This window comes from Hypanus sabinus, chromosome 12 (assembly GCF_030144855.1).
Source record: "Hypanus sabinus isolate sHypSab1 chromosome 12, sHypSab1.hap1, whole genome shotgun sequence".
Taxonomy (NCBI): domain Eukaryota; kingdom Metazoa; phylum Chordata; class Chondrichthyes; order Myliobatiformes; family Dasyatidae; genus Hypanus; species Hypanus sabinus.
In genome coordinates this window covers 104,845,999-104,858,440 of record NC_082717.1, presented here as the reverse complement: position 1 = coordinate 104,858,440, position 12,442 = coordinate 104,845,999, and the positions used below count along the sequence as shown (strand labels likewise).

Below are 12,442 nucleotides of genomic sequence, written 5' to 3'. Positions count from 1 at the left end.
ATCACTTTCAGCTTCATCCCTCTCATTTTTTTCCCACAGGCCGTGTATTCTGATCATGGATTCTTTGCGTGGTCCAAGTCGCACAAATGTGGTTAAAATTCTGCGAGAGTAAGAGCATTTCTGCTAATAATTTTTCTCTGTCTTTTGAGATTCATGCTGAATTCTTGCAGGATGGTTTTTATTTGACTGCCGCCTTCTGCTGTTGTGTACAGGTACCTTGAAGTAGAATGGGAAATGAGGAAAGCAAGCAAAAGGTCTTTCACCAAAGACATGATCAGGGGATCTAATCCTCGTGTTCCTCAACAAGACAACTTCAGTGACTGTGGTGTATATGTCCTACAATACGTTGAAAGCTTCTTTGAGGTTGGTATCAGCTTTAATTGTGAGTTGAGATGCAGAGTAAATGGTTGTAAAAGAAAGAAGCGTTTGGTTTTAACGTATCTTCACAATGATAGCCAGCCAATTTTGTCTGTCCATTGCTCTCCATTCCCAATAACTTGCGATGAGGAAGCTTCATAGCAAGTTACAGCCAGCCTGCACGTTGGTCATTGGGAGTTTGAGCTAATCTGGTCTTTGCCCGGTCCATTCAAGTGCACAGTAAGTTTTTCCAGTATGGAGTTATTGGGCAATAATAATCTTCCCAACAATGGCAGCATATTTATTGACACCACTGGAAACCTTTGACCTTTTTGCACACATACAAGCTAAAATCAAAGAATAGAGAAGGATCAGAATTTCAAACTACAACCCACTAATCAAAAACATGGCTTCCAGTATTAAGAATACATTGCAGTCTTCAGATTGAAGCATTCAAATTCATTTGTTAAAAAAGAGTTTTGCATTGACAGAGCTTCTTATTAGTGGCACCATTGTATTCCTCTCCTAGAATAAACAACAATTAGCCTGTCTTGTCCCCTTCTTAACCAGCTGTCTGTAATTGCCACAACATAGTTCTATACTATTGCTATCTCTACTGTAATCCATCTTTAATTCACATTTATAAGTATGTTGCACAGCAGTGTAATGGATTTTCTGGTGAGTTTAAAGAGTGCAGGAAATGGTGCCCTGGTAAATTTGAAGGGAGTGTGGTTACAGAAGACCCAGTGAGTTTAAAGGGAGTGTGGTGTCAACACCTGGTGAAACCTTTGGGATTTCTGAGTAATAGTATGGTAGATTAGAAGAGTTTTACGAGAAAAGTTTTAAAAGCACTGTCTAGTATTTTTATTGCAGTGGGATGCTAACTCTTTCCTCCCATCTCCTTTGAACATCACTGTTGGAAGTAATATTTGCTGCGCCTTGCTGTTCACAGAATCCAATTCCAAGTTTTGAGCTACCCATGAACTTGACAGACTGGTTTCCTCAGCAGCAAGTTAAAAAGAAACGGGAAGAGATCCGCAATGTGATCCTGAAACTGTGCGAGGAACAAAGCAGAGGTAAAAAAGGGCAGGAACTCAAAGTAGCAGAGGCACCTTCATGAGTAATGCTTACCTGAGGCGGACACTGACGGAAGATGCCTTTATCGGATACGGGATACTGTTGCACTAATGCAGAGAGAATTGGATTTGTTCTAGTGTAGGATTCCACGGCAGGATAAATACCCAGTGTGCTGTTGACCTTTTCAGAACATTGTTTGATGCACACATCTACATTTTACAGCCACCCAAATGAATGTTTATGTACTGTTATAAATATAACAAACTGTACATATGTTCATAAACAGATTTTGAAGCATTTGTGATCAGTTTTCACTGTTTGGGTTAGTAAGCATTTTGGTATGTATTTTTGTTAAAAGTAATTGGATAGCTACTTGCAAGTATGATTAAAAGTTATTGCAGTATTAAATGGACTGGGCAAGTTTCTTATTTCTTCTTGCTGACTTCCTCGATGGATTTTCCTTCCCTCCTTCCCGGCCTTGCTGGGCTTTGTTGTGCTTCAGCTCCTCCTCAAAGTCCTAGGATGGAGATTTCTCAATCCTGTTATCATTCCATAGGTACAAACTTCCCACACTGGTCACAGAAGAGCAGCTTTCAGAATTTGCCTCCCATGGGTACTGAGATCAAAGTGCACCCTTGCCTGAGGTCACCTGATTCTCATGTTAGCCATCAAATCTTCCAGGCCTTCATGATTCATTGAATTAATTGAATATATTTCTTTCAAAGAGCAACTAGTCTGATGTTATCTGTGAGGGCACTTGCTGTGGTTGCAGATGGCTTTTGGGATCTGGAGTTTGAGCTGTGGCCTCCACATAAAGAAAGCCTATTTAAAGAATCTGTCTGTGGCACCATACCTCAGCAAGTACCCATCAGTTCCCAAGAGGATGGGAGGGGAGGGAAATTGGTAAGTGAAGAGGCGAAGGACGGGGGGTAAAGCAAGTAGGTGCCTTTGAAAAGAATTCTTTGAGGTGATAGGTGTAAAATTTTGCATCTCTAGAAAGTGTTATTACAATTAAATCAGATTCTAGTGTCTTCCCTTACAGAAGAATGGCAAAACTTTGAGTTTAAAAATTCCATAGAATTGGTTCACTGAAACCACATCTTTTAAACTATTTCTTCATTTAAGTGTAGAATCAATCCTTTTTGTCTAATTTTCAGAGGTCTATTTAATCCAAACAATCAGAACCCAGCTGAATATTTTGCTTCTCTGCAACAATACCTCAGAATATTTTTGCACACCGTAGTTGTGCATTTTTGTGTAAACTGATTTTCTGTAAATGCAGTTTTGAAATTTTAATGTGTACTGATGTCTGGACTTGTAATTATATTTCATTTTTCTGCACTACAACCACAATTGCTTCACAAGTATGTTATTTGAACTGCAAGAATGACACCTGTAATAAGGATTTACTCCTTAGTAGCAATGATCAATGTGGCACAGAGAGAATCTTTATTTACGGACAAATACCTTAATTGGCTCCGTTCACAAGCATGTTAATTTACACAAATGAATAACTGAGTGCACACCTATCAAGTTTCCCTGACCCTTCATGAACAGTCCAAGAACAGAAAAGGTAATACCTGGGAAAGGAGTCCACGTTGGCCAGGTATTCCTCATGCTCTCTATCTAATCTCTGTGTGTATGTGGTGTCCTTCACATCTGCAATGGTTTGTCCTGGAGAGTCACATTCAAAGCTCCTTACTTTTAAGCACTTCTTATCAGTTCAAATGTTGTTTCCATCTAGTTAGCTCAAATTTATTTGCACAGAAGCCACTTGGCTTTACCTAGGTTGTTGCCTTATTGGCTCTGGTCCAGGGCTATGACCAGTATTGTTCTGTGGTCTTTGCCTCAGCCCTGAGCCTTTGGTTCTTTTCAACTCTGACTGATTCAAACCAGATGACCTAGACACAGATTTCTCCTCTGCAAGCCTATCACTTTGCATAATAAATAGCTACTTGTCTGAGCCTGGTCTCAGGTTTAGTTGGTCATTAGCTGAAACTCCTTGGGTCCACATTCAGTTGCTCTGATTAAGTTATCCTGGAGCAAGAATCAGTTCATCAAACAGTTCACAAATGGTGGCTGCAGGGCCAGACTCACAAATTGGTCACTTTCATTCTTGTTCACTGACTGTCATTCTTTCTGGCCAACATGCTGAAATAAGAGAACATCGACTAATTTATTTGCACAGAAGCCACTTAGCTTTACAAGATTTCAAAGTTCAAAGTAAATTTATTATCAAAGTACATATGTCACCATATACAACCCTAAGATCCAGTTTATTGTGAGCATGCTCAATAAATCTATAATAGAATAAATGAAAGACCATACCAATTGAGCATTCAACCAGTGTGCAATAGGCAACAAACCATGCAAATATAAAAATAGAGAAAGTAATAATAGATAAATAAGCAATAAATATTCAGAACATGAGATGAAGAGTCCTTGAAAGTGAGCTCATGAGTTGTGGGAACATTTCAGTAATGGGGCAAGTGAAACTGAGCAAAGTTATCCCCTTTAACCATAGAGATAGGAGCAAAATTAGATCATTTGGCCCATCGATGCTGCTCAACCATTTCATCATGGCTGATTCATTTCCCTCTATGTTCTAATCTTCTACCTTCTTTGTATGACTCTTCATGCTAAAAATTGGTAGATGCAATGAAAGGGTTGACTATTTTCTAAATGGAGAGAAAATACAAAAAACTGGGGTGCAAAGGGACTTGTGCAGGATTCCCTAGAGGTTAACTTGCAGGTCGAGTCTGGTGAGGAAGGCAAATGCAACGTTAGCATTCCTTTCAAGAGGTCTAGAATATAAAAGCAAGGATGTAATGTTGAGACTGTAAAGTACTGGTGAGGCCTCACTTGGAATATTGTGAGAAGTTTCGGGCCCTTTATCTTAGAAAGGATGTGCTGGAACCAGAGAGTGATCAAAGGAGGTTCACAAAAATGATTCCAGGATTAAGTAGCTTGTCTTATGAAGAGCATTTGATGGCTCTGGGCCTGTTTCCACTAGAATTCAGAAGAATGAGCAGTGACCTCATTGAAACCTATTGAATGGTGAAAGGCCTTGATAGAGTGGATGTGGAGAGGATATTTCCTATGTTGGGGAAGTTTAAGACCAGAGGACGCAGCCTCAGAATAGGGGGGTGTTCTTTTAGAATGGAGATGAGGATGAACTTCTTTAGCCAAAGAGTGGTGAGTCTGTGGAATTCTTTGCCACAGGCTATGGAGGACAAGTCTTTATATTTAAGGCAGCGATTGATAGATACTCAATTGGTCAGGGCATGAAGGGATACAAGGCAGGAGATTGGGGCTGAGAGGGAAATGGATCAGCCATGATGAAATGGCAGAGCAGTCTCGATGGGCCAAATGGCCTAATTCTGCTCCTATATCTTAAGGTCCAGCATCTTCCCAACCACTGAAATCAGACTAATTGGTCTATAATTTCCATTTTTCTGCCCCCCTCTCTTCTTGAAGAGTGGAAAGACATTGTAATTTTCAAGTCCTCTAGAACCATGCCAAAATTTCTTGATTCGTGGAATATCATTACTAACAGACAATAGGTGCAGAAGTAGACCATTCGGCCCTTCGAGCCTGCACTGCCATTTTGAGATCATGGCTGATCAACTACTATCAATACCCGGTTCCTGCCTTGTCCCCATATCCCTTGATTCCCCTATCCATAAGATACCTATCTAGCTCCTTCTTGAAAGCATCCAGAGAATGCTTCCAAGGCAGTGCATTCCAGACCCCCACAACTCTCTGGGAGAAGAAGTTTTTCCTTAACTCTGTCTTAAATGACCTACCCCTTATTCTCAAACCATGCCCTCTAGTACTGGACTCTCCCAACATCGGGAACATATTTCCTGCCTCTATCTTGTCCAATCCCTTAATAATCTTATATGTTTCAATCAGATCCCCTCTCAATCTCCTTAACTCCAGCGTGTACAAGCCCAGTCTCTCTAACCTCTCTGCGTAAGACAGTCCAGACATCCCAGGAATTAACCTCGTGAATCTACACTGCACTTCCTCTACAGCCAGGATGTCCTTCCTTAACCCTGGAGACCAAAACTGTACACAATACTCCAGGTGTGGTCTCACCAGGGCTCTGTACAAATGCAAGAGGATTTCCTTGCTCTTGTACTCAATTCCCTTTGTAATAAAGGCCAACATTCCATTAGCCTTCTTCACTGCCTGCTGCACTTGCTCATTCACCCTCAGTGACTGATGAACAAGGACTCATAGATCTCTTTGTATTTCTCCCTTACCTAACTCTACACCATTCAGATAATAATCTGCCTTCCTGTTCTTACTCCCAAATGCCTCCACATTTTTTCAGCCACCTCTTTCAGATCCCTGGGGTGTAGACTACCTGGTCCAGGTGATTTATCTACCTGCAGACATTTCAGTTTCCGAAGCACTTACTCCATAGTAATGGCAACTTCTCTCACTTTTGCCACCCGACACTTTCAAACTAAGGGCAAACTGGTAGGGTCTTCCACATTGAAGACTGACGCAAAATACTTACTCAGTTCGTCCCTCAATACTACGCCTCCAGCATCATTTTCCAGTGGTCCAATATCTAGTCTCACCTCTCTCCTACTCTTTTTATCTATCTGGCGAAACTTTTGATATCCTCTTTAATACTGTTGGCTGGCTTACCTTTGTATTCCATCTTTTCCCTCATTATGACTTATTTAGTTACCTGTTGGTTTTAAAAGCTTCCCAATCCTCTAACTTCCCATAATTTTTGCTGTATTATGCGTCCTAGCATATGTATTACATGTATTATATGCTTTTCTGTATTTGCTGATTGTGCCTGCAGTCAAGGATCTCAGGGTTGTACGTGGTGACGTGTATGTACTCTGATAATAAATTTTACTTTGAACTTTTGAACTCTCTTATGCTTTTATGTTGGCTTTGACCTCTCAGGATGACACAGCCAGGGTTGTGTCATCCTGCCTTTAGAATACTACTACTTTGGGATATATCTATCCAGCGCCTTCTGAAATGCTCCCAGAAATTCCAGCCAATGCTGCCCTGCTGTTACCCCGCTGGTGTCCCCTTCCTTTCAGGTTTGGCCAGCACTTACTCCATAGTAATGGAGTAACTCCTCTCGTGCCTCTGTAATTCCTTTTATCTCACTCTTTATTCTCCCTTTCAAACTGCAGGGTGAATTCTTATCATAGTGATAGTTGAGGGGTTCAAATGGTTGCATTTAATATCAGGATGTGAGTACTGTACAATCTGAAATTCTTACCCTTTGCAGACATCCACAGAACAAGAAACCCCCAGAGAACGATAGAAAATTGTAACCCCAAAGTCCCCCTCTCCCTCCCATGCGCAAGCAGCAGCTGGAGCGTCAACCTTCCCCCTACCCCCCACTTCTGCTTGTAGCAGCACTGATTCCCACCATGTAAATAATAGCAAAAACCCTCCATGAGACCTTGATATAGAGTCCATCAAAAGCACATCCCCCCCCCACCCCCCCAGACTCAAGGACCAACAGGCTCTCAATCACCGTCGACAGAGAGTGGGATGGCTCGAGAGCAGAGGCAGCTTCCTGGCAGCAGAACACAGTGCCTACTGTCCTGATGTTTCAGTCAGTAAGATCGGCGAGGAACTGGGCCATCTATGGGGCTGCACCCCAAAGGAGCACACCTTCCAGCTGTTCCTGGAGGTAGCGACGCACCAGGCTGCACACCTGGTCTGAAGACCCAGTGTTTGTGAAGAGCTGTAGATCATGGACTCCAGCAGAACCTCAGCCACCTTGGAAAGGAAGGAAAGGCGTAAGTGAAGAAGAATAAGTTGTTTCGTAGACTAACACCAAGAAGTTGCCTGCGTCTACAAAAACTGCTGGTGCCATCTTTCCTAGCTCATCCTCCTGCTCCCTGCACCTGGTGGTGTGAGTCCTGAGGATCCTGTACCAAATTCCAGATGGCAGCAGTGAGAAGAGAGCATGACCTGGGTGGTGGGGGTCCCTGATGATGGATGCTGTTTTCCATATAACAATTACAGCAGGGAACAGATCATCTCGGCCCTTCTAGACCATGCCAAACGCTTACTCTCATCTAGTCCCACTGACCCGCACTCAGCCCATAACCCTCCATTCCTTTCCTATCCTTTCCTGCAGCAATGCTCCATGTAGATGTGCTCAATTGTGGAAGGGCTTCATGATGGACTGGGCCATATCCACTAGATTTTGTAGGATTTTCCATTGAAGGACATTGGTATTTCCATACTGGGTTGCAAAGCAGTCAATATACTCTCCACCACGTATCTATAGAAATTTTGTCAAAGTTTGAGATGGCATGCCAAATTTTTGCAAACTCCTAAGGAAGTAGAGGCGTTATTGTGCTTTCTTTACATGCTGAGTCCAGGACATGCCCTCCAAAATGATAGAGCTGAGGAATTTAAAGTTGCTGACTTTCTCCACCTCTGATCCTCCAATGAGGACTGGCTCATGGGCCTCTAGTTTCTTCCTCCTGAAGTCAATAATCAACTCCTTGTTCTTGCTGACATTGAGTGAGAGGTTGTTGTGGGTCCACTCAGCCAGATTTTCAATCTCCTATATGCTGATTCATCACCACTTTTGATTTGGCCTATGATAGTGTGTCATCAGCAAACCTGAATATGGTATTAGAGCTGTGCTTAGCCACAGAGTCATAAGCGTCATGAGTAGAGCAGGGGGCTAAGCCCACAGCCTCGTGGGGCACCTATGTTGATGGAGATTGTGGAGAAGATGTCAGTCTGAACTGATTGGGATCTGCAAGTGAGGAAATCCGGGATTCAATTGCACAAGGAGGTATTAAGGACAAAGTCTTGAGGCTTATTGATTAGTTTTGAAGGGATGATAGTATTGAATGCCAAGTTGTAGTTGATTATCAGCATCCTGATGTATGCATCTTTGTTGTCCAGATGAGTCAAGAGCCAGTGAGATGTCATCTGCTGTGGGCCTGTTGAGCCAGTTGGCAAATTGAAGTGAATCCAAGGCACTTCTCAGGCAGGAGTTATGTTTCATCACCAAATGGGTTTTCATCCATTGTAAGGATATCAAGTTTGGAATTTATGTAAAACAACATTCTTGGGGGCAACAGAGTTATTTTGTGAAGTGAAGTGACCGTGACCGTGACATACAGTCTGTCTGGCAGATGGTGGTATTTTGGCCATTCAGCTGGAAGGCAAGAGGGGAAGGGGTAGGAAAACAGGTGAAGCTAAAATTCTTAATTCTAAGCCAGAAATTCTTTGTTGCTGGACTGCCATGTGTCAAATCAAGCAAGACTATAAAATCAAGTAGAATTCGGCCATTTGCTCATCACTTCTGCTCCATCATTCTATCATGGCTGATTTATTTTCCCAATCAACCCCATTCTCCTGCCTTGTCCCCATAACCTTTGACAACCATTAATCAAAAGCCTGTCCGAGGCAATGAATTCCGCAGATTCACCGTCCTCGGAAAAACATTCCTCCACGTCTATGTTCTAAATGGTGTTACGTACCCGTGACACGTGACAGTGGTACCCTTGTCACGTGACTGGGGTTGAAGCTATACTGGACTTGAGGTAATGGTCTTATGATGGTGGAGTGACATCATTTTCCCGCCAGTATAGGTCATGTGACAGGTTTTTTTTACAGGGTATAAAAGGAAGATCCCTCCCTGTGAGGAGGGGCAGCTCGTGGCTGGATTTGCCATGTTGACTTCATGCCACTGCATGATTTAATGTGATGATGCAGTTTAGTTGAAAGATGAAGTTTTATCTAATGCCTAAAGTTTAAAAGGTCATTGCCAGCAGTTTCTTTACAATACTGCTAGTTGAGAATCAGTGGAAAGTGAAGATCGGAGTTCGGGAGTTAAAGATCGAAGAGAATCGATTTCGACGGTGAAACAGGTTCGACCTTGTTTGATCCTCATTCGGAAGGAATTTGTTGACTGTTCTCGTGTTAATCCCTGCGAAATAGCAGAAAGGATTGGGAATAGTTCTGTAAAGGAAAGGTCAGTGCCTTTAAGCCGTTTCGTTTCGTAAATTCTTCGTGGGAAAAAGTTCGATCTTGGGAACCGAAACAACACGACGTGAAAGAGAATTTAAATTGTCTTAAAAAGTCTCTCCCTTAAATGGACTGTGAGCATTTTGAACTTTTGGCAATACTACTTTAAAGAACTGTTTTTGCAACATCGCTTTAACAACTGTTTAAGCTGCCGCACAGCAGCTGATTTCCGGTTATGTTAGTGATTTGTTTACTTATGGGGGTTTGTTATAGTGTTTAATAAACGTGTTATTTGTTATAAAAACTCCTGCCTGACCCATTATATTTATTGTTGCCTGAATCATTAACAATGGATATACTCTATTCCAAGGCTGTGCCGCCTGGTCTGAGGCTCCTGTACTATAGGAAACATCCTCTCCATGTCCACTGTATCTCGGCCTTTCAATATTCACTAGGTTTCAGTGAGATCCCATTCATCCTTCTAAACTCCAGTAAGTACAGGGCCAGAGCCATCAAATGCTCCTCGTACATTAACCCTTTCATTCCCAGAATCATTCTCATGAACCTCTCTTGGACCCTCTCCAGTGCAACACATCTTTTAGATAAATGGATCAAACCTGCTCACCATATTGCAAGTGCATTTTGATCAGTGTCTTGTAAAGCATCAGGGTTACAGCTTTCCTTACTACTGACTCATCCTGCATGTTAACTTAAGAGAATCTGGCACTAGGACTCCCAAACCCCTTTGCACCTCGGATTTCTGAATTTGCTCTCCAGTTAGAAAATAATCTATGCTTTTATTCCTTCTACCAAAGTGCATGACCCTGTGCTTCCCTACACTTTTCCATCTACCACTTCGTAACCATGCTCCTAATCTGTCCAAGTTCTTCTGTTTCCTCAACACTACCCGCCCCTCCACCTATCTTTGTATCATAAGCAAACTTTGCCACAAAGCCATCAATCTCATCCAAATCAGTGACATATAACGTGAAAAGAAGCGGTCACAGTACTGACCCCTGCAGAACTCCACTAGTTACCGACAGCCATTCAGAAAAGGTCCCCTTTATTCCCACTCTTCGTTTCCAGTCAGCCGGCTAATCTTTTATCCATGCTGGTATCTTTCCTATAATACCATGGACTCTTATCTTGTTTAGCAGCCTCCTGTGTTGTACCTTGTCAAAAGCCTTTTAAAAACCAACATCTATTGGCTATTCTGCTTGTTATTACCTAGAATTTCAACAGATTGGTCAGGCAAGATTTCCCCTTGGGAATCCATTCCGACTTTGGCCTATTTTATCATGTGCCTCCTAGTACCCCGAAGCCTCATCCTTAATGGACTCCCAGCATCTTCCCAATCTCTGAAGTCAGGCTGACTGGCCGATAATTTCCTTTCTTCTGCCTCCCTCCCCTTTTGAAGAGTGGGGTGACATTTGCAATTTTCCAGACCTTTGGTGATCCTTGAAAGATTTATACTAATACCTCCATAATTTAGGCGCCAGGCCAGATTGGAAGGGTCAGGTACGGGCTGAATAAAGCAAGCAGGGCATATTGAAGTGGCAAGGCCCAGGTACCAGAGTGAGAAACAAGCCAACATTTGGCCGATTTAAGCTCTGAGCCAGACTGGAATGATCAGAGTGTTGAGGCCAGAGGCAAGGGATGGCTCGGTGTTCAGTTCGCTGCTCAGCGAGGTCTCTGGTCTGAACTGGGGCTCCTCGACCAACTGTAGTGGCAACCAGCTTCGTGGCTGTGAACTCACTTTTGTGAACTTTAATTCTGAATGCTATTTGCTACTTTCTGTTGTTTGCACAATTTGGTTATTTTTTTGCACATTTGGTGTTTCATGGTCTTTTTTTAATGTGTTCTATCAGGTTTCTTTGTTCTGTGGCTGCCTGTAAGGAAACAAATCTTAAGAGTTGATTATAATATACATACCTTGATAATAAATGCACTTTGAACAAACTCTTCAGCTACCTCTTTCAGAACCCTGGGATGTGCATCTAGGCCAGCTGAATCATCTACCTTCACACCCCTCAGCTTCCCAAATACCTTCTCCTTTGTAATAGTGGCTACACTCAGTTCTGTCCCCAACACTCTCCAATTTATGGCATATTACTGGTGTCTTCCACAGTGAAGTAATTTCCTTGTCCTCTCCAGCATCATTTTCCAGTGTCCACTTTCACCTCTCCTTTACTGTTAATATATCTATAAAAAAAACTTCTGGTATCCTTAATTTTTCACCTTTTCTCTCCTTATTGCATGTTAGTTGCCTTTTATTGGGTTTTAAAAGCTTCCCAATCCACTGGCTTCCCATTAATTGTTGCAATCTTTTATGCCCTCTCTCTTATTTAATGCTGTTTCCATCTCAGCCATGGTTGCCCCATCTCCCTTCAGAAGACTTGTTCTTTTGAATGAATCTATCCCGTGCCTTCTCCAAATTGCTCCCAGTGTCTCCAGCTATTGCTGCTCTGCCATTATCCCTGCTAGTGTTCCCTTCAACTTTAAGCCATCTTTGAGGAGCTTTGGCCAGCTCCTCTCTCTTTTCTTTCTTTCTAAATCTTTTTAATAATATTAGTAATATGGACAGAATACAAATGATATATTGATAAAGAAATTACCAACATACAAATTCCATTACATATGAAAAAAAACATACATAATAGTTACAATATAAATGAGTTTACCAAGACATAAGCCATAAAATATATGTATGAACATAGTAAGTCTAAATATTTCATAATATATGATATAAAGAAAACAGAAAAAAGAAAGAAAAAAATATATATATATAATGCAAAACTAGCTAATCTAATCTAATAACTAATAACTAATATAGAAGAAAAAAGAAGCAAAAAAAAGAGAAAAAAAAAGGGGCTGTTTATAATATCTCACAAAAATAAGTATTCATCAATGCCGTCACTTCCGGTCCTCTCAAAATACATAAGCTAAAAGCTGGGAAATCAAATGAACTTGGCACAGGGTCATATTACATCATATGAAAATGTTGAATAAATGGTCTCCATAA

The 12,442-nt window shown here is 41.7% G+C and overlaps 1 protein-coding gene across 8 annotated transcripts in view; it reads left to right on the top strand.

The window, feature by feature from the left end:
- Positions 1 to 6,330, top strand: part of senp6a (SUMO specific peptidase 6a) — a 155,995-nt gene extending 149,665 nt beyond the window's left edge. For all 8 annotated transcript variants that reach the window (XM_059986613.1, XM_059986619.1, XM_059986614.1 and 5 more), the window contains 3 exons: positions 40 to 108; positions 213 to 363; positions 1,310 to 6,330. In XM_059986613.1, the coding sequence (XP_059842596.1) occupies positions 40 to 108; positions 213 to 363; positions 1,310 to 1,477 (388 nt within the window). In that variant the 3' untranslated portion in view covers positions 1,478 to 6,330. The remainder of the gene's footprint in view (positions 1 to 39; positions 109 to 212; positions 364 to 1,309) is intronic.
- The last annotated feature ends 6,112 nt before the right edge of the window (positions 6,331 to 12,442 follow it).